This window comes from Lampris incognitus, chromosome 3 (genome assembly GCF_029633865.1).
Source record: "Lampris incognitus isolate fLamInc1 chromosome 3, fLamInc1.hap2, whole genome shotgun sequence".
NCBI classification, from domain to species: domain Eukaryota; kingdom Metazoa; phylum Chordata; class Actinopteri; order Lampriformes; family Lampridae; genus Lampris; species Lampris incognitus.
Genome location: NC_079213.1, coordinates 76,129,191 through 76,152,169, shown reverse-complemented (window position 1 = coordinate 76,152,169; position 22,979 = coordinate 76,129,191). Strand labels below are relative to the sequence as shown.

Sequence of the window (22,979 nt, the reverse complement as noted above, 5' to 3'; positions counted from 1 at the left end):
ACAGTGGCACTGACAAAAAGACAGGAGGCAGAGCTGCAGGTGGCAGTTGAAGATGCTAAGATTTGCATTGAGAGGGATGAAGAAGGACAGGATTGAACGAGTATATTAGAGGGACCGCTCAGGTTGGATGGTTTGGAGACAAAGCAAGAGAAGCAAGACTGAGATGACTTGGACATGTGTGGAGGAGAGATGCTGGGTATATTGGGAGAAGGATGCTGAAAATGGAGCTGCCAGTGAAGAGGAAAAGAGGAAGGCCAAAGAGGAGGTTTATGGATATGGTGAGGACATGTACATGGTTGGTGTGACAGAGGAAGATGCAGAGGACACAGGAAGAAATGGAAACGGGTGATCCACTGTGGCGACCCCTAACGGGAGCAGCCGAAAGTAGTAGTAGTAGTAGTAGTCATAGACACAATGTACATCTTTGATATACATAAGTTATTAGATATAAGGCCGCTCTGATGGCCAAGCGGAATAAACCGCCGTTCTTGCAATCTGCTCGTCGTGTGGCTGGGGGGTTCGTATCCCAGACTCGCCGTAACCGGTCACGGCCAGAGCGTCAACGGGGTAAGGCATTCATTAGGCCACCCTTACCCGAGGGATAGTGGGTGTAGATCGGTGTAGTGTTCGGGGACTCGTCGTTCTCCAGCGACCCCTCTGGCCCACCCGGGCGCCTGCAGCCGAAAGCATTCTCCCTACGTCTCCTTCGCCGGCTGAAGGTGATGCAATCCATGCAAGGCTTCAGCGTGTAAAATAGCGAGAGCAGCCGGCACGAGTTTGAAGGAAGCTGGTGTTACAACTATCTCCTTCCTGTGGAAACGTGAGCCAGGGGAATTATTCGACAGGAGAACAGGAAAAAACTGGGAATAAATTTAGTAACAAAAAAAAGCTATATCAATAGAATTGTTGTGGCAGGTTGTACAACTGTGTTTGCATACCTGCATATATACTTTACATTCATGTATGCAATATTGGTAAAATTCTTTTATAACACTGATCATATAATTATATGCATATATTATTGAACTATGCAATAGTGTTATCATATATCAGAATGTTTAACTACATTGTTATATTCAATTTTATCAATGACATGCCATATGCATTTAATTTATTTGCATAATATATCTAAATTTTCAGCATTTATAGATATCATTGTGTGATCTGCTGCACCACCCAATACAGTACATGTTTCATTATGTGGATTAAGGGACTTACTTTGCATTCATACCTAGTTTGGAATTTAGCAGAACCCTGTGTACAACATACAAACAGTGACTTGTAATGCAGGATGCTTGCATCAGGTCACACAGGTGTAGGAGTTGTTTTTCTATACCGAATAAGGAGGGTGTTCTCCCCGGTGATTAAGATACAGTTGACTTTTGTAAGCAGTTGAAGCAAATGTGTCAAATTTATTAATTGCATTTTAGTCAGTGTGCTTCTACTCCAGACACAATATACACGAATACACTTGCTTGAGTTTACATAAGGTTGGCACTCCAGATAACTTATTAAAACAACAAAAAAAGAGAGCATTTTTTTCAGGCATATATTAAAGATTTTAATCTATTAATGTGAAATGTTAATGGCATATACAAAAGTTACCATTACAAAAGTTCACAGCAACATCATAATGGGTCAACCAGCTGGAGCAAGGCATCTGAATAGAACCTTTTGTATAACATGTCATCAGTTATAACTTAAATGTATTCCAAATCTTTGGCATCACAAAACAGATACAAAATGTACAAATGAAAATAACTAAAAAATATATTATTGTCTCTCACTTCAAGCGGCCCTTTATGTAAACACAGTCTAAAGTGATAAGGGCATTTCAAAAATCAGCTGAATTGGACACGTTGCATTGACCAGCAAATGCAATGTGGCAGAAAATAAAATTATCAATCTTAAAGGGGAATACCAATCAAATGCAAGAATTTACACTTTTTCTAGGACCTTGACCGTGAGATCAAGCTACACTGCTTGGAGTGGAGCTACACTGCAGAATATAAATAAAGAGTACTTAGAAAATGCTGGGTTTTGTTGACTAACACAATACGGTTTTGAGGTTGTTGTTTTTTTTGTTTTTTTTTTCAACAGAATTACACTTGCAGTCCTGAATCAGATGACCTACCCATATCAAAATGGATGTGTATTCTAATTCACTTCTCCCATTGGAACTCTATGAAAGATAAAGGGGACCAGGCACTCTCCTCCCATATCTTACCAGCTAGCAGTACAGAATGATTTTTTTAATAAACTGAAACATTAGAGCAACATAATTGAATAGTTTAGCTCGGTGGTATTCCCCTTTAAAGACCAGAGGAATTCTTAATCGTGGCACATTCCAGTTTAATACAGCCTTAGTAAACACTCCCATATTTGCTCTAAAAAGGATCTACATTCTGCAATGTTCACTGACCCTACCTTGTGTAGACAGAATTTAACACAAGATGCCATGTCAAGGACATTGTAACAAGAGAAATGTGAGAAACAAGAGTAAAGAAGAAAGCATAACTCAAAAGTACACAGTGTTGGTGACAACAAATAGAATGGCAAATGCTTAACAAATATAGCTGGCCATTCCCATTTTACCCTAGTCAGTTTAGTTGGTCATGGTAGGACCAGCTATCATGGCTCAGAAAAAAATAACTAGACCCAGAAAAAGAGTTGTGATGAGAATGCATGGAGTTTTTACAAGGCCGTGGGGTCAGACTTTAGATAGCCTTTTTCTTTAACGGGAGCATTCCTTCAGAGAGGAATGTGGGGAGATTAGCTACAGCATGTAAGCAGAGGGGAGAGGAATGCTGGGCAGTAGCCATCTGAGGCCCCAAACATTAACCCGGGATCTTGAAAATTAGACCCCCGTGAAACACCATCAATCCTGTCTTCTTTTTTTTTTTTAAGAATGAACAGACATTTTCTGTGGGCTCCAACTTCAATGGGAGGTTTCAAATCATGCTATACTGTGGGCGGTGCCTCAACTGGCTATTAACAAATATCTTCTGTATAGTTAATTTAAGATAGGGAATGCTGAAGGTGGGTTAATTTGTATTTAGTCAAGCACTGTGTTAAACAGAGTAATCCTAAACATGTAGAGCATACTTCTGCCAGCTTTACTAAGCACTCCCACTGGTTTCAGAAAGGACAGTATACACAATCCAGGAAAAAGTTACTTGTGTCATGTTGGCACAAAAAGGGGAACACAGAAAGGCATATGTGAGTAACTGAATGTACTGTTTTCTTCCTTTTCTCTCTTATGGAAAAATGTCCAATATCACAGTGAGCAGCACTCATTAATATAAATAGATGACTAAAAAAACAAAAAACAAAAACAACATGCACAGCATTTATGCAAAGCAGCCCATTTCCTATACTCTGCAGTAAAGCAGAGAACTGTCCAGGTACCTTGAAGAATTCAGACTTGCCAGGGAACATTGCAAACTAAACATAAATTTTTGAGGTGTACAGAGTCAGTACAGGAAAGCTCAGCTCTCCAAACCCAAACTGTGACACATTCTTTAATCTCTTTTCCAATAACACATGGTTGATTGAAGTGAAAATGCCTGAATCTCAGGGAGACGTCCTCCAGCAGCTCTGTCCAGAAGTCAGGCAGACTTTCCTTCCCTGTGATGGGTTTAAGGGAAGCCTCCCGCTTCTCAACTATGACGTCACCGTTCGTGTTTTTGCTGATCAGTTGCACAAGCTTTTTTCAGCACCTTGTGGTTTTAGATAAGAATTTCAACCACTTCTGCCTCTGAGCAACTGATGTTCTTGAATGTTTTGAGTGGTACAGTCTGCTCCTCCAAGTTCTCTGTATTAAAGATAAAATTAGCTTGTTAGACAAAAAGTTAAATGTGCTAAAGCAAATAAAAGCAAAATTCAATCGACCTCCATCTGTCATAATCCTGGGTATGCTTACACTTTAACTAGCAAAGATCAAAGGACAGGCTTATCTTTCAAATTAATATAAGGGTAATTTCTGATAGCAGCTGCCTCGGTTTACAAAGAAGGAAGACGGGGGTTGAAAACCAGTACCTAACAATCCAAAGGAATTGAATCAAGTGCAACTGGACTTGGTATATACCCGTGAAGACGTTTCGCCTCTCATCCAAGAAGCTTAGCTTGGTCTAGTCAGAAAGGCACGAACTGATGAAGCCTCTTGGATGAGAGGCGAAACGTCTTCACGGATATATACCAAGTCCAGTTGCACTTGATTCAATTCCTTTGGATAACCATGACCTGGATGAATGAGAACATTCACAGGCCAGTACCTAACAAGACAATATACCCACCAGGGGAAGGTGGCGAGATAGCTTCCAAAGTCGTGGGCTTGCTAGGCTCTGCAGTGTGCTCAGGCTCTTGCAAGGACATGTCACTCTGGGTGCTGGAGTCACGGCTCTGAGCCTTTGTCACTGCACAGTATTGGGGTGGCGGCAAAGCAGCACCCGTCTGGTCATCTGAGAGGCTCTTCCCTAAAAATACAGACAAAAAGAGGAAGCTGTTTAATTACCAGATCACATCTAGACACAGTACACTCCCAAACATCTGTTCTGTGGAGTATCTCCTGTGACTATTCTGGATTTGCTATTTTTGAGCGAGGGATGATATGCATTCCAGTTTAAAAAACACATCTATTTGAGGGACACTAAAGGGTTGTCTTCAATTCCAGTTTTTTTTGGAAGTGTACATTCTGTCTGGCAGTACTAGCCTGTCTGCCAGTTGTCTCTTAATAGCATGTGTCATTTTAGTTTAAAAATTCTTGACTAGAATTCTAGGCAATCCATGAACTGTGACCCCACACTCTTCCACTTACCTTTCCCATTGGTGGCACAGTCCGCTGGGTTGTTGTTGGCCACAGTGTTGATGGAGGGGACAGACCTAGCCATCCGAAGCCCTTTTTTGTCCAGTTTGTCCTGCTCCCATCTGGAACGCTGCAGAAGGACCCTGATCACAGCATCTTTTTCCAAGAGCTGGGCATGGAGGACCCGGATCCTTCACATATACAAAAGTAATACAACCTGAGTACACCTACCCACAGTAGACATAACAAGGTAAATAACAATAGACCTCTCCATATGTGAGCAAGGATTAAGACAGGATGTGTACCTATTCTCCATCTCTTGGTGTCTGTGACTGAATAATGGCAGATCTTCATTGAAACTGCTGTTAGGTGAATGTCGGGGTGAGTGATTGATGATGGTCGTATCTCTGTTAACAAAGAAGAGGAGTATTAAAAATATTGGATCAATAAGAAAGCATCACAATTGCAGCTTGCTGATGATTTCATCCTTTTTCCTTTTCCATATTTATGGATGTTTAACTACCTCTGTGCTGCAGCAGTGGCAGCTGCATCCATGGCAAACTGCCTCATAGTGCTCTCCTCCAGATACTTTTGTTCCCACTTAGTGATGTCCGCCTCTAGAGCCAAAATACGTTCTTCCCTCTCCCTCAGCTGCTGCTGCAAAGTGCAAGAACTCAGCTCTGAGGCCAGCGGTCCAGCTGCCTGGGTCTGAGACTGTGCCAATTAGATAAGATACAATAGTGAAAACCATTTTACGTCACCATATTTATGCTGTAGACATAGAGATAATGCAGTGTATATGGGATCAGGAATCTCTCCCCTCACCTGTTTTGCCCTAAGACTTTTCAGCTCCTGCTCTAGCCGCGTGCGGAGCCGCAGCTCCAGGGCTTCTCTCTTCTCGCAGGCGGCCTGTAGCTGAGCTAGGGCACTCTGCAGCCGCTCCACCTTCTCCACATAGGCTCTCTTCCTTTGCAACTCTTCCTCCAGTTTTTGGTTGCGGGCCTGTGCCGAGCCCAGAGCATGCTCCAGTGCTTCCCGTCTCCGGGACCACTCCTCACCAGAGATGCGCAGATGCTGATGCTGCCTCTCCAAATTTTCCCGTTCCCGCTGCTGCTCCTCAACTGAAACAGGGAAGGAAAAGCAGAGACTTATTAAAAATGCAGCACACATTGAAACGGTTACATGCTCTTAAGAGCTACAGTACAAGGGACGGTATGAGGTTAACACAGCCATCATCTCCACGTCTCCCAAGACATTCTAACGCTAAGGTCACAGGAATGCTGTTAGTAAGTAAGAGGGTCAATCAGGCTGCTAAGTGATCACTCGGGGAGTCATCTTTTTAGTGGAATGTGATCCAGCAAGGGACAGTCTCACAACACTTCAAAGCATGTAATAAAATAGGCCATGTGACCTTGTCCTGTAGTTCACAAATTAATCAAAGAGAGTTGCAAAGTGAAGATACCCAAAAGTCTTGAAATAATGAAATATTCCTAATTTACTAGAGTGAATCAAATCGAATACAAATGAAAAAGTAAACTGTGAGGAAGCAAAAAACAGTTTGTCTCCTTTTCCATTTTTGTACAGGCAGAGATTACACAAGAGTGCATGCCTGTGAAAGGAATGTAGAATTCCTCTTATCCACTTATGCACACAAGCATAGCTTTGTACTGGGGAAAGCCCTGGAATGCCTTTAGAGGGCATGAGGTAAACAGGCATTTCTAAAGAAAATGCTAGCATTCCAGATAAGAAAAAAGTGTGAACTACACAAACTGTAAATTGGATTTCAAATGCTATTTTACCTCTACTGTGGTAACCATCTTAGGAGGGTAAAATATCTGAGAACACATTTTCAGAACACATACCCAAGTAGTCTCCTCCATGGTACAGAAATGCCTCTGCAACGGCAATAATTCCAGGATAATGTGTAACAGAAAAGTACATGTTGGTTGTGTAACTGCAGATCAAGATGACTGAAAAAAAAATAGTACTATTTTTTTCAATCCTTTTGGAATACTTCAGAATATTAATATATAAACGGTGGATGATGATAATAATGATAATAATGATGAGTCAGTGGAAAAGAAGGCTAACATTTGGAAGTAAGTCATATTTAAGTTTAAAAACCTTGCACAAAATTATCTTCTACATCACAATTTAAAATGCATAAAATGAATAGTTTGGTCCCACAGATGAGTATCATTTAACCCAGACATAGTACTGAAAAAAGCCTGATTGATTTGCAACGGATTGAGCCTGACTTTGAACCCTGAGGTAAAGAAATGCCCATACAAGGGTTATGTTGAGTTAGGGATGGATGTCCTGTAGCCCCTATCCTATGAGGGCCCCTTAAGGAGGGAGGCTGGCAGCAATGCAACCCTAAGCAGAAGGGAGGGAGGCATTCCAAGTGCTGGAACAGCCAGAAATACCAAAAAAATTCATGGAATTCAGGCCACATTTACTGCTGCTATAAAAAATGGCTGGCATTTGTGTGCTAAAAGCAACACATAGCATTAGAGATAGAGTCATCTACGTCCCCATTTGTGACTTCTGCCTCACAACGGACCACCTTGATGTGGTAGGAAATCCATCTCAGCAAAACTGCCCCTGCCACTGTGAAATGTTTCATAATACAGGGCGATGTGTCAAAATCAAGCCTGTAATTAGATCCCAAATTTCTTTCCACTTTTCATTGCCAGAAGCCCACCTCATTCAAGAGGTTGCAAAATAGTACAACAAAGAGAACATTTCCACTCAGGAGAAATGCATGCAACAACAAACTCACTTTGTTCAAGTAGTTTTGAAAAGACATGTTGTTTCTGGTCTGTAGATTCCTTCTCCTTGGACAGTCGCTGTGTTGTAGCCGTCTCAAGGCGTTCTGCAGTTTACATAAAACGAAGTCAATGAACACATTTGTATGTATTCAGTAATTTTCAAAAGCAGGATATGAAGTAGGAGGACAGTTGTGTTTCAGCAGGTGAAAAGTGGCCATACCTCTCAGGTCTCTATTAAAGTCATGCAGCCTCTTAATCTCTCCTTCTAGTTTGTTCCTCATTTTTTTCTCCAGTGCTTCCCTTTTGGCAGAGCCTTTCATAAGTGTCTCATATGCTTCAGATATCCTCTGGATTTCCAACTCCAGCTAAGGTAAAATTTGGAAGACATTTTTTGTTAAAAATCATACTCTGAAAAAAACGCCCTCAGTCTAGATTAGTAGCTCATGTTCTAACACTCAAAATCTATGGAGCTGATCGGCCTCCGGTAAAAAGCTGCCTTGCATGTTTTATGTGTAAGCCTGTCTGCAAATGAGCCATTTGCAGGCAGGCTTATACCCTCTGCCCCTCTGAAAACTGGGAATCAACATTCCTCAGTGAACACTTATGGGTCCCAGGTGTGAGGGCATTCATCTCACCTCATGGCAATTTGCCAGTATGCCTTGAAACACAAAAGGAACAGGATGATTGTAACCATTCAAGACCCTGAAATAGGAAGATAAGTCTCTGCTGTGTTGTATGTGTTATGATACATAACAGGGAGAGTCAAAGGCTAAGAATTTCCCAACAGCAGAAATGATATTATATTGCTATTAACTGTTGATGGAGGTTTGTGTAAAGTAAAAATAACAAAAAGGCTGGCATACACGTGAAAGAGCTGATTAGTTTCAGTTTAGTATATCTGCAGAAAAACAGATCTATTTGTCAATATCGCAGTTTCCTATTTGATGAAATTCTGTGATCCCAAATTACCAGGCCTCTTATCACCCTGACATGCAGCACTGGCAAACAACTAATGCTTAACAGTTTTCCCACACCCTTTGTTAGCTCAATTTATCATAACACCTCTCACCTTCTGCAATCTGGCTGCTTTCTCGGTATAGACCTCCACCTCCTTCCTTAGTCTTTCATTCTCCCGCATCAGCATGTCCATCTGAAGCGGGTTATTGCTTGGGTTGTTGGAGGCTGTGGCGAGTAGCTCTGTGTTGGCAGGGTTCACTGTGTGGTATATACCGTTGTGAACCACCTGGGGCTGAACAGACACATACCTGATGAGAGGAGAGATGAGTAATTTGTTAAAACTCCAGTGAAGAGTGCAATTGGCAAGATGGGTGAAATAAATGAAATAAGTAGCTACGCAACAGCTGTGACAGTATCCTATTCACTGGAATGACTTGATAGGCTACATTGAGATCTGATGCTGACCAGCTACATGAGAATCCCAATCCAAGTGAGCAGGCTGTTTACAATGTAACCCCATTCAACACTGTGACTCTGGTCTACCATGATTACCTGTGATTTTGTGAGTGGAAGGGTGGAGGTGGCTCTCTGTAATAGTGTCCATGCTCCTGTGAGTGGCTGACCATATAACCAGGAAGCTTCACACAGAAGGGATAGTCTGGTGGTGGGCCACGCTGATCTGGACACTGTTGGGCCACTTGCCCGTTTAGAGCCACTGGGCTGGCACGATTATTGTACAGCTGGGGATAGCTATGTGAGGAGCTCATTGGTAGACTGTCTCTTGGTCCCTTCCTTTCTAGAGAGAGTTGCATGAGCCGCTCACTAAGGGAGCGAGCATGCTCCCGTTTCAGGTCCCACTGACCCTCACCGGGACTCCCCATCATCATATCCATCACACCAGGGCCTTCCACCTTGGCTTGCCCCTTGTAAGAGATCAAGTATTGGGAGTGGGCCTTGGCCTCCTCATATGTGGGCAGCTCTTCTCCGTGGAGCTGGTATAGGTGGCATACGGGACTTTCCGAGTGTGAGCAATCCACCTGGTGCTCCTGGCCTTGAGGCTCTTGCCTTGTTGACATCTGGATGTACTGTGACTCCTCTTGAGTAAGGCTCTCCAGCGAGGACTGAGCACTGTCTGTGCCTCCACCACTACTGCCTCCACGCAGGGCCTGCTGCTGGATAGCGAGAAGTGTGCTGGTATCAGTCAGATTCCCGTAGCGCAGCTGCTCTTGAATAAGACGGTGCAGGACCGTTCCAGAAGAATCCTCACCAGTTCTCATCTCATTCAGTGGAGAATTGGCTAGAAGCGTCGTCTAGAAGTAGTAGATTTGATGCTGAAAAAAATCACAGATCTGCAGAAAGAAAAATTGCTTTTGTCAGTGATAAATTAGAAATGCAGTAGCAAAATAAGTTACATTAAACCCTCATGTTCTCTTCACTAATTAGCAAATGGAAGTACTGTTCACCAGTCCCATCGAACCAGGCCACATTTTCATTTTGGAACAATGCAATTGTAAAATTTACTTAAAATACCTCATATATCTTATCTTCATCTCACTTATTAATGATGTTAACAATATTTATGGTTAATAGTTGTTATTCAAAATGGGTCATTTTGACCCAAACAGAACACAAGGATTGAATATTCTGACCTAATGACGACAGTAGTGCACATCGTCATTAAAGCACTTCCACTACCTATCTAGTGTTGGGATAAGCGGCTTAGGTAATGGACGGATGGAAACAATCAAGCTACCAACAGGGGGATGTTTTTAACTCTCGTCTCAAATAATATTCATTCAGATATAACTCAAAACACATCTGTTGGGGAAGGCATTTGCTCTTAATGGGTAAGTGACATGATATGGTCAGTGAGTACAGACTCCATTCAGTTGCCTGATCACTGTATGCACTTTCTCAAGACCCACATAGACAAGGGATTGTACAAATACAGGCAACGTTGGAGCCCTGCCAGGAAGCCACAGAAACAACAGAAAGTTGTGATCATGAAATGTTCCAAGGGTATGATCACGGTGCTATGCTAAACATATGCAACCAATGTCCAAAGAACGTGTTTAGTCTTAAAACGCCATAACGTAGAGTGAAAAAGACATTTCATTTTTTTGCTGCTGAATTTACAGGTGGAACACATACGCTTAGCTGTATGTTTTGGGTGAGCAAAGACCGCAAGGCAGCTCATAAAAGAGGCCAATATTTCACCGCAAACTTTCATATTCCTCTCAAATGATCGACGAGTGGGCGCATATCCCCTCTGAATGCTAGAGCATTGTATCCGGGTCTAAAATCCCAGAGGCTGGCGTTTTATTGCCCAAATGGTGTCCGTCATATTTATTAATCGTTAACAAACCGGCATCCGAATCGCAATAGTTTACGACGCGTGTGGATCTAAGCGTGGGAAAGGGGGGGGGGGGAGAAAGCACTTACCAAAATATTACGGTGTCATCTTTCGAGGAAAAGGTGGATAGCGTAATCTCTCAAAACTGAGGTTTGATAATGTGGGGGGAAAAGAAACGTTTCCAGACAACTATTCCGGGTTGTCTTTTTTGCGCGGAGTGGTGCCGTCGGTGCGCACGAGAAGCTCTCCCAGCAGAGTGAGCGGGAGGGAGAGCTCGGCGCGCTAATAAATGACTGAGGGCCGATTGTTCGCTGCGACTGGTATGAACGGAATGCAGAAGGCACCAAGTCCCTCTGGGATCAGAGGCAGAAGAGAGGGGGGAGAGAAAAAAAGGAGGAGGGGGGCAGGGCACGTAGAATTGGATACGGAACAGCACCACCATCTCAGCTGGCCGCCCTCTCATGTAAAACAGTTCGTTGTTGTTGTTGACAATAGAGGAGATGCAGCCATGCGATGCACTACTTACTGTTTTAAACGAGACATGGATTTCTGCGTCAGGCGTCAAAGGATTCTGGGGGCCCTCTCTCACTTTAACACACACACACACACACACACACACACACACACACACACACACACACACACACACACACACACACACACACACACACACGTATAGATATGTGTGTGTGTTAAAAAAATAAATATATATATAGGTAAAAATGTGATTGTGTACTGTAGAAAAGTTCAGTTGTAATGGTGGTTGGTTTCTAGAAGTGTTCAGTCTATCCAGATACATCTTCCAATGGATGGTATAAAAATACAACAAAACGTACATTTCAAGGGATCTTTGAATTAAATGTTTTCATTTAATTGAAGTGTGGATTAATCATTATTTCTTGAACAGCCTATTGTTTGCATGTGCCCGGTAAATATTTAAGCCATGGCCCGTGCCAGTTAATTGCAGAGTGTGTCTGTGTGGACAAGGAGGGTGCAAGGCACACTGCCTGCCAGCTGTCCGTGGAGTGAAATCCCCTTCCCCTCCTTAATGACAGCTCTGAGAGATGCATTGTTCTCCCCAAAGCAGACATGACGGGGACAGCCCTGCCATCTGCTGTTTCCCCTCCACCACTAGCACCAGCAATGCACTCTCCATACACATGCATGTGGAGTTACTGGGACCAGCTCAGCTAGCTTGGGGGATGGGAGGCAACATATTGGACAGTGGGATAGTAAATATGTAATATTCCCGTTTTGTCATGAAATAGGTCACCTGAGTTAGAGATGCCGGCTGTTGCGGGGAGTGTCAAGTCTTTACTTGTGTCATTTGCTCTGCAGATAACAAGTATGGGTTACTTTATCTCAAACATCTACATGTCCCATGCAAATACTCACCTGCTTATTTGCATGGCAATTGAAAAGCAACAGTTGTATACAAACAAACAAAAAAAAACTGATAAGCACTATTTGATGATTAATTTGAGCCATCAAGATGATGCATGGCATCACACTGCTGCAATGTTTACGGTTTTACTATCTTAGAGTGCAATGTTACAAGGTATGACTTTGTGAAGAGCCATAACTCTTTTACAAAGTCATATCACTTTGTGAAGAGTTATGGCTGAAGCGATTTCTCTGTAATATTTCTCAAATGACCACTCTGCTATGTGGGTGTTAAGTTGGTAATAGTGTTGCTGTATTTGGTGTCTCTTGGAGAAGGCCAAAAATAAACAAATGCAAGGATTAGTTTGTAATTTGAAAACATTCACAATTACAAGCAGTTTTCTCATAAATCTATAAAACACAAATGCAAATTTTAGATGTTTAATCACTTCCCCGCCAATATTTCAGAGCAAACACAATTCAATTGCATGCACCACACACAGCTTTTACACAACTATAAAAACATTTGCTTCTGTTCTTTCAAGATTTGCACATTAAATGTCTCAAGTGTACTTCTGTGTAACATTGCAAATACTTCGGCTTTGTCGTTAATGAGTGTGGTTGTTTTATCAAATAGGCAGCAACATGACACAGATAGAGAAAGCACTGCCAAACAGCATGACGAGTCATTTCACAACAGTCCTTTTTACAATCACACATGATAAAAAGATCCATGGTTGGAAACTAATCGTGTTGGTGTTTTTGTTTTTTCAATCACAGGGGCTAGTGGGTTAAATTAAATCAACCTCCTAGTATTGTGCATTTGTGCAAGTGCCTTGAGAAAAAAGACTTGTCAGTCAGCCACACAGATAGGCATAAACATGGCAAGGATTGCAGCCTTTTCTTCTCTAGAGATGTGTGGGTGGTATGGCTATAGCATAAATTTGAAGAAACAACACATGGCATGATAGAAAAACCAACCTCAATCACAATGCAGTAGCACGGCATCAGCATCTGTGTAATCTCATTTCATTTCTATTGCATTTCATGACCTGACTTGACTTCTTTTATTACACCTCTGAGTCCATATCCACAAACTGTCATTGTGTTGTGGGTGAAGTATGTTTGATCAAAGATTATGCGACATCCATTCATATTGCCTTTACAATAATATAGGGTGTGCTAGCCTGCTGCATATTGTTAGGTTGATAAAGAACAGCTATCATTTAACAACTTACATAATATATTTGCTGAGTATGTTTGTTCAAATAATATTTGCCCAAAAGCCTGCTGCCAGATATTAGATACTGAGCAAAAGGAGCAAGGAAATGATTAGAAGAATTGACTTCAACACTCACAATGATTGATTATTTGTCTTGATTGATAAGGACATCTGCCAAATATGTGTTGAAGTTTCCCAACCAGTGTGATGCTATGAGCAAGGAAAGGTGAACCAACTTTCAATCCATCTGCTTTTAATCCATAATCAAGGTAACAAATTGGATGTTTTTTCCAAAGTATTTTCTTTGGCAGATGCAAGTTGTGATCTTTGGTTGATGTGTATATGTGACAAGGTGGTAGTGTTGTAGTACTCGAGTCCGACTCGAGTCAGGACTCGTGACTCGACTTGGACTTGATTACTGATGACTTGGACTTGGACTCTAGCATTGATGGCATTCGGACTCGGAAGTTGGAGATGAGGTCTCGGACTTGTTAATTGATAAAGACTGTTTTTTTTTTGCTAGTTTTTTTGTAATAGGCCCTAATAATTTGTCATAAGATATTGATAGCTATATTAATACTGTAACATTGATCATTAGAATGTGGTGATCAATAGCTTTTTTTACAGTGCCAGAGTGGAGCGCTGGAGCCCATCTTGGAACTTGACAGACTCAACCTTGATGACTCGGACTCAGGTAATGGGGACTTGACTCAGACTCTTCTTTGGGAACTCGGGCTTGGACTCGAACTCAAACACTGGGGACTCGAGACTCGACTCAGACTCGAGGTTTAGTGACTCGACTACAATGCTGCAAGGTGGCTGCTGCTCTTCTTATGGAAAGTGGCAGAAATAATGGGATACCAGCGGTGCTCATGGGCATTTTTCAGACCAGCAAAACTTCATATCTGAACATGTATCATCGCCAAGGAACAGCAATGGAAAAGAAAAAAAAGCATAATGAGCATCGACTCAGGTAACCATCAAGTATGTTGATTTGAAGAATGCTGCATAGCTTTGCCATAAATACCTGTAAGAACACCTCAAAATCATACTGTGAAAGTTTAGATTATGGTAACACGTGTACAAACTGGACAATGTCTTGATGCATGCCCAATAAACCAGGTAAGGAAATCACAGAAAGTTGCATCAGTTCATCTGGACACAACGTTTATGGATTAACGTTATGTCCAGATGAACTGATTCCACTTTCTGTGAAGCTGGACAATGCTAGTCATCTGCTTGTCCATGGGCATGTTCCTCAATGCATCTCAAATTAACTCAGATAATTCTGGCTGGGTGTAAGACTTTCGACCATACAGCCCATGGTATGAAACCCATTTATCATGCACTAGAAGCGGTACTTGAAATCGACCATCAGAATCCGTGATCTGACATGGCCAATGGGCCCGTCCTGGCCTGACTGGGGCAATACAATACAGTCTGTGGTCCGGGAGCACCAGCCTTGTTCTGGGAGGTGGGACAAGCCAGGCGCTTCAGCAACTCCTTTTGTTTTCCTGCAAAGGAGGAAATGGCCGCATTCCTCAGATTACCATGTCCATGGGGTCTGGCCGAGCCTCCGCTCTGCTGGTTTGTAGGGGGAAAAGTAATAGCAACAAGCAACCACTTCCATTTTCTTCTTCACTGGGGCTTTCTCAAATACTTCTGATGCACGGCTGTCCTAAATCATGAGCACAACTTTTCTTTCGAAACAATGGCTGCTAAACACCCCTTCTTGACTGTTATGTGTGTTGATTTTTTTTCCCTTTTCAGTCATGTAGAATTATGTTAAAAAGCCAGGGAGGATAAATTTAATACCAGTGACACCAATTTAATTGAGTTACAAAACAAACTCATACGTTAACAAAAGCAATCTAGCATTTATGTTCACGGATGTCATTCCTACATCTAAAAATAAATAAATGAATGAATGAATAAATAAACATGGCTAGCGTGGCATTTTGTGTCTTTTTCCCAGCCTTCAATAAACATCTGTGGCCACACCTGGGTACTGTGAAACAACGGCGGGTGAACAACATTTACACAAGTCGGTGTTGTTGCAGCTCCACTGAGAAACTGTCTCCAGCACCTGGCGACACAAGAAATTCCACACTTAGTTATAAAAAGTAAACAAGACACGCTAAACAAGTAAGGAACTGCCTCTTACCGGGCCTGCTCTTGTTTGTGATACCGGGTACAGATAAGGGTTTGTATTTTTTCTTCTATGACTGTTGTGTAGAATTCAGTCTCCTCTTTTGGGAGGGGGGGGGGTTCACTGGGGTCTTGCTGACTTTTTGCACGTGCCTTTTCACTTGTTTTACTATTTTTAAGCCCAGTATTTGCATTTAGCCAACTAGTCAAATATGGCATTTGCCGCCAGCTGCTGACTCTCTGGTTTTACCTGAGGTCAGAGTGCAATACTCCTCTATGTAGCTATGCATTTCCCAACTTCATTCAGCTTAATTTTGCCTGATCAAATCAATACTCATCATTTTATTAATGGTTATACATGTCATACTGATGGTACTAATGACCGTGCTTCACATATTCCACCAGTTCTTAGTCATCTAGATCACTTTATTCTGCTCTAGCAGGGACAGCACTTAACAACGTCGGGTATAGTAGTCATTTGGACTGACAAATTCAGTGTCTAAGGTTTGTCTCAGTGTGCATTTCTTTCCCACTGACTCATAGGTTTTGCAGCCAAAATGGCAAAGGGAATAATGTTGGATTCACCTTTTAACATTAGGGCTGTACTAAGAAACTAAGTAAGTTGGCAGAAGGCATGGCTAGACAGACACAGACACAGACACAGACAGACAGACAGACAGACAGACTGACTTTCATACATACAGACATAGATGTGTCATTGATGAATGGATGACTGCTGGGATAGGCTCCAGTGTCACATGAGCCCAATTGGGATAAGCGGCTTGGATAATGGCTGGATGAAACTAATGGCAATGTAAACCTCAAGAATTGATACACCAGCTAAAAATAGTACCAGACATGTAGGTGTAGCATGAGTCATGTCCTATTATTTCCTGACTCCCTGTCTATGTGGGCCCTTTGAATTTTAATTGAACTGAAAATGTCTCTTTGACAGCAGCTTTCAAAGGCGGGCCGCAATTTTCTCCTCTGTGGCAAAAGAGCCCAGACGAGCTTTGGAGCTAGTCGGTGCATGATGTCAAGATAAAGCACAAAGACCATCTCTGTTTGAGGGGGGGGGGGGATAAAGAGTCCATATTAATCACTAAATAATATTTTTCTGTAAAAAAACAAATGAATAAAATGTGATCATTTGCTTTTCCCTCTGTAGTCCCCCAGATGGATCTGATGGTTGACTGTGTAAAATGTAAGATATGTTTCAGCACAGACAGACGTAACGGCCAATTTAAGAGAAAACTTCAACAGTTGATATTCTTTGGTGTTAAAAGGTGACAAAATAAAGATAAATACTATAATGTTTTGTAAATTCACCACAATCTTGGTGTGTGGGATGTTGGTTTTCACAACACTTAATAGATGGTTGTGTTGTAACAGCCCAGATAAGGAAGTAATTAAAATGTCTGCAGACAAAATAGTTAGTAACAGCTGAAACTCAAGTATTCATTTTCCCCCCTCCTCTATAAGGTAGTTCAAGTGCTGCGTCCCAATTTAACCATTTCAGCAATATATGCATCTCTTATTTGGCAGACCACATAGACTGCCAGCAAATGTAGTACAGGGAGAAAAAAATCCTCCTCTCAAATGTTTCTAGTTTTTAAACTATTCCATCTGAAATTATTGTTTTGGAAACGTTTCTGTGTATATAACAACAACAATCTAGTGAGAAATGGAGCTGTCCACAGCTACCCTTTAGGGTTTATTTCTTTGTGTCCCTCTTTGACATCAATAACAACAGTGGAAAACACAAACTCAAACTGCAAACGAGGTAGAAATTTAGTGGTCATTCCTTTCATTTGTGCAGAACTTATCTTGCCTGCAGTTTTCTGGTTAGCATAGTCAGTAGGTTGGCGGTTAGTGGGATCACATACGGGGCTCCAGGCTATGGGGCAGATGTTTGGAGCAAACAAAGACATAGCACACAGCCTATCTCCTGCCCTCAAGCTTAGCAGCAAATGCACCTGTCAACCCCCTACCATATGGACATCTGCAAATTCAATTCAGTGGCAATGTATTGTATACACCACAGCAGACAACACACCAAGTATACAGGCCACATAAAGGGAAAAAGCGAGATGGCGAGAGGACAGAGGAAAAGATAGACCAAGAAACTAATGGTGAGAGGAGATAAAAAGTGGAAGACACTTGGAAAGGGGAGGATGGAAAACGTGATGTATTTGATTCAATTCAAGCACATAATCCTTCACATAGTCCTAACTACAAAGTGCAAGTGCTAGACCTAGCACCTGTACCGAGCACCTGTTTTGTCCTGACAGAGAGGTTCTCAACAAATGACAATTATCTTCTCTTTCCCCAGTCTTAATTCAAAAAGCCATTATGTTGATGAGCAGGTGGGAGAACTATTTAACGTCAGCTGCAGTCAACTTGCAGCCCTGAACAAATGGCCAAAAGAGGAATTTAACCGTACAGACCGACCTTTGTTCCTCATTAAGAAAACATGGCATTTTAACCCAGGCCATAAAGCTAACCATTCTTGCTTGATCCAAAATGATATTCATTACAAGTCTGAACAAAACAATCTCAGGTTACACAAATATTCTTGCATGCACATGTGACTATAATGCTGCTTAGCCCCCTCCCCATGCAGGCAGGCATAATGTAGGCCCTGTGGAAGCAGATGGCAGGGTAAGCCATCACTTCCAGACCAGATAAAGATGTCTCCTAGGGCTATGCTGACTGGAGATCCCCAATCTGTTCATCAGCCATTGAAATGAGATGGATGCCTCTGTGCCTGAAGCCTAGAAACGCCACACTCTCAGACAGAGGGGCAGGTGGTGGACCTATGGGTAGAAGACTAAATACTTCACAGCCGTGTCTCTGCAAGGCAAAGGTTACACACAAGGATTTCTACTATAAAACTCACAAAGAATGGGGTCAAGGCTGACACTAGACAATAAAACAAAAAGGAACAATCAATATAAACCAAAAATGTTGTGGTACAAACAAGGACAGCTTGTGATGCATCTTATATGTGTTCATGATAGAGTAAATCATATTCCAATGGTCTAGAGAGCATACATATGGTGTATTGGTAGGCATTTACATCTTTTTTAAATATGCTTGCAGATGGAAGGTGTTAAGGTGGTAAACACATTAAAACCCTATGCAATAAGCTGTCAATCAATTTTCAGACAAATGAGTATCCATGCCCAATGACTATCTCATATAGTGTTGGTTCATGTGGTGGCACCATCCTCTAGATTATTTTGCTTCATTCTTTTTGGCTAGATTGCAAGCAGTAAAAGTGTGTGAGGTATGAGGTTTCAGAGCAATTCTGATAATTATTTACTTAGCAAAGATGGTGCAATGCAACATTTATGTCAATAGCTGTAATAACAATGAGTAAATACCCAAGCACTGATTTGCTAACTACACATGATTTTTAACTCAACTTCTGAGAGGAAACACTTATTGTTAAAACTGAAGTGTGGTGCACTAGTGATGTTCTCAATGGAACCAGTAAGCATGGTCATGAAAGCGTGGCCTGACACAGTTTCCTCTGTCTGCCCCCACCTCTGTCCCAAATGTCTGACTTTGTGTTTCTGGCAATTTGCTCCCATTGTGCTGCACTTCCTGATAGGAGGAACTCTGGAAGACTGGGGTCAGTCGACTGCAAAGGAATGCGACATTCCTTTCTAAAATTAAGGATGTTTCTTTGGCTTTCTGAGGCCAATTCTTATCATTTTTACTGTGGTGTCTGGATTTTTTTATTTTTATTTTTTTACATTTTTTATTTCCTGCCCTACATTTAGGAGCACACTGAAAATACTATATCACATAATCTCACATTACTGGCCACTTTAGATTTATTAGTCAAAACCAAACAGGATTCCTTCTGGTAACAATACAATAAATGTTCTTCAGTATAACAAATACTGGCATTTCCATCATTTATTAAAAGTAAAATATCTATATCTATAGCCATATCTCTTTATCAATCACTCTCTCCATCTATCTATCTATCTATCTATCTATCTATCTATCTATCTATCTATCTATCTATCTATCTATCTATCTATCTATCTATCTATCTATCTATCTATCTATCTATCTATCTATCTATCTATCTATCTATCTATCTATCTATCTATCGATCTATCGATCTATCTATCTATCTATCTATCTATCTATCTATCTATCTATCTATCTATCTATCTATCTATCTATCTATCTATCTATCTATCTATCTATCTATCTATCTATCTATCTATCTATCTATCTCTGTCAGATAGCCTGGATATAATCTTATTATGTATAACAAACAAACCCAGGTCACATTAAAAGTAACCTCCATATGAATTCCCTGTAATCCTTACTAGGGCCAAAATGAAAACGATGAATACCCTCTTTATTCCCACTGCTTAGAAACAAATACTACAAGTCAAAATAAAAACTACCGGTATGGGTGAAAAAACAAATTTATAGAAACATATCTCTATATCAGAGAAATTTAATCAGGAATGACCTATTCATGGGTCAGTGACTTCATTTTTAAATTCTAATACTGATATTGCATAAGCCTTCCATTGACAGTACTTCCACTAGGCAACAATTCCTGGATGCTTCCTGCACACTTTCTACACTAATGATAATAATAATAATAATAATAATAATAATAACACATTTTATTTGTGGGCACCTTTCAGAGCACTCAAGGACACCTTACAGAACACAGTGTTCCAGACAACGATGTGCACACTGTTTTCTGTGTTGTTGCGGGAGATGTTTCATTTGCTTTTGCAATGAATGTGAGACCTAAGAGTGGCAGGCCCCGGTGCTAACTGGGGACAAAGGACCACATTGTTTACCCACCCATAAAGGAAGCTGTTCGAGAAAAGTGTAAGTTTGCTAGCAATGCAGTTCTTAGGTGACAAGCACTCCGTATCACCAACATGAGAGACAGGTGTGATAAACTCCATAATTTCATGGAGGATGATAGGGGTTTCACAGAAACAATGGATCCTCATGAAGGAAGAGAACAGAAAGATGGCAAGACAGCCAACCACAGGTCAGTAATGTTGAAAGAAAATAAGACATGCCATGGTGTGTATTTTCATCCAGACACCTATCAGTATCACTAATGCATGCATTCTTAGCATGGGTGGCCTCAGTGGGAGATCAATGCTCAACTGGAAGAGCTACAAGATTTCAGAAAAAGAAAAAAATGTAAGCACATGATTTTTTAAAAGAGCCATACCCTCAAATCTTCCAAATAAAAGATTTATGATTGTGTGAAAAGGCAGCCAAGGGATGGCTGGGATAACCTGTATCTCCAGATGGTAGATTGGGGTTAAAGGGAACGGGAGACAAAAGGTGGTGTTGGTGGGGGTCTGTTGCCAGGAATGAGGAAGTTCCACCCTGGCCACGACAGATAGGGGCCAGGAAGCATTGTTGTTTGCATACAAATTCAGCCTCCCCTTCACCGTGCAGCATGGGGTGAGGGGTGTTAAGGGCATGAGAGGAGAGCTGTGATCTACTGATAGCACATTGTCAGGTGGCCAAGCTGTGGCTGATGACATCCCCAGACCCGAGGCCCAAAGACAGAGTAACAAAGATAAAGGCAAACTCTGTGAGACATGTCTAGGCCTATACATGCAAGACAGGATGTGAATAATAGGTCAGCTCAAAGAAAATTAAAATCTCACAGACAAGAAACAATGAGACTCCAGTGGCTAGTTAGGGTATGATAGTGGGAAAAAAAACGACAAACTTTTAACCAGAGGCACACCAATGCCTATCATTGCATAGACAATGTTTGCTATGTGATTAAAAAAAAAAAGTCTGTTACGTTTCCAGTCAATTTGAAAGCTGGGATTTTCATTTTAAATGATTGTATTTTTCCCCCAGAAAATAGGATTTGCATATACAGGAATTTTATTACATACGCGTATGTTTTCCTAATTGAAATGAGCCTTGATGAAAATAATCTATCACGTCTCCATTTCACTATGCTGACATAGTGCTTTTTTGTGTGTTTTAACACTGAAAATAACATTTTGATTCACACCATACTGCCAATAAAATGCAGTAGTTGCAAACTTCTGAGGTCAAACTAACAATCACTCATACGTCTTTGCATAGTATGCTGACAGTAAACTACGCACCATCATTTGAATGTCTTACAGACTTTTAATTACTATAAACATCACCCATACACACAAGCACTCAAATTGTGTTTGTGTAACAAATGCCAAAGATTCTTTCCAGCACTGCCTGCAGATTCTGAAGCTTAATCTTTGTTACTTTCTCAAAGGAAAGTAATTTGAGACTTAATGAAAGTGTGACCAAAGCATTTCATATATGTCCGGTTCAAAACAAGTCTTCGTGGATACTTTTAACAGTATGGGCCAAGTAACTCATTAAACTGGGGTTTGCCGTGTGGCCAAATCAACACATAGAAAAGCAGTCCTGAGAACCTGTTGATTTATGACTGTAACCCCAAGGAGTGATCAGCACAGGTGATGACAATGTCCTCTCTGTTCTTCTACAACACTGACAACTTTATGACCTTTATAATTAAGACTGTAAAAACACAGAAGTGGAGTGAAGCATGACATTAGGGGAAGCTGTTTGAATACTATGTCTCAGATAGACAGGAAGTGCATTTAAAGGTTCCATTGAAATTCCAGATGACAAAGTGACGTTGCCATCAGAGAGTAGGGACGCCAAGCCAAATCGATGCAGCCCATTGTTTTTTCCTCTTTCAAGGAACAGGAATGCAGTTGATATTGCTCTGGGAAAACATAAATATAGTTCAGTTGCAATAATGAGATGGATGATCTAAGATTCCTAGAAAAAGAGGTCCATGTGAGATTTTCTGACTGTAAATATTCTTTATTGCACTACCCCTCTTTACCGCAACCCTGCCAAGGGACAACAGCTGCATGGGTAGCCCAAGTGTGTGAGAAGTCTTCCATCTCTAAACTCAAGAACAAGCAGTGATCAAAGAGCTATTTTTAAATCAAAACATTGCACCACCAACAGTTGTGCAATCTACTATCAGAAGATATGAAAGATATTGTTATCGAGATGCTTTTTCAAAGCAGCAGGAAGCCAAGGCATGCTAAAGTGCTAAAGTGACCTCTTCAGTCTCAACTGACTGCAGGTGTCCCCACCCTTATAAACAATACAGTGGCATAATGACCAAAAACAACGATTGGTTTCATATGCAAATTACAATGACCATTAACTAGAGTTACAATGGCCATGTGTACTATTCACAAAGGATTGGGGAATGTTTGCAATCACAACATTGTAAGATGGTGACAGATGTACTCTTAGCCCCCCCCCCCCCCAGTTCAGGGA

General features: G+C 41.3%; 1 protein-coding gene across 1 annotated transcript; it reads right to left on the bottom strand.

Annotated features, from left to right (window-relative positions):
• Window positions 1–1,397: 1,397 nt before the first annotated feature.
• On the bottom strand, window positions 1,398–11,137 carry amotl2a (angiomotin like 2a). Its single transcript, XM_056276165.1, has 11 exons — window positions 10,975–11,137; window positions 9,085–9,881; window positions 8,645–8,840; window positions 7,796–7,940; window positions 7,587–7,679; window positions 5,630–5,925; window positions 5,328–5,518; window positions 5,110–5,211; window positions 4,817–4,995; window positions 4,296–4,475; window positions 1,398–3,814 (listed from the first exon to the last, which is right to left on the bottom strand). Exons 2-11 carry the CDS (start codon window positions 9,807–9,809, stop codon window positions 3,729–3,731), a joined length of 2,193 nt encoding a protein of 730 aa, XP_056132140.1. The 5' UTR covers window positions 9,810–9,881; window positions 10,975–11,137; the 3' UTR covers window positions 1,398–3,728.
• Window positions 11,138–22,979: the final 11,842 nt, after the last annotated feature.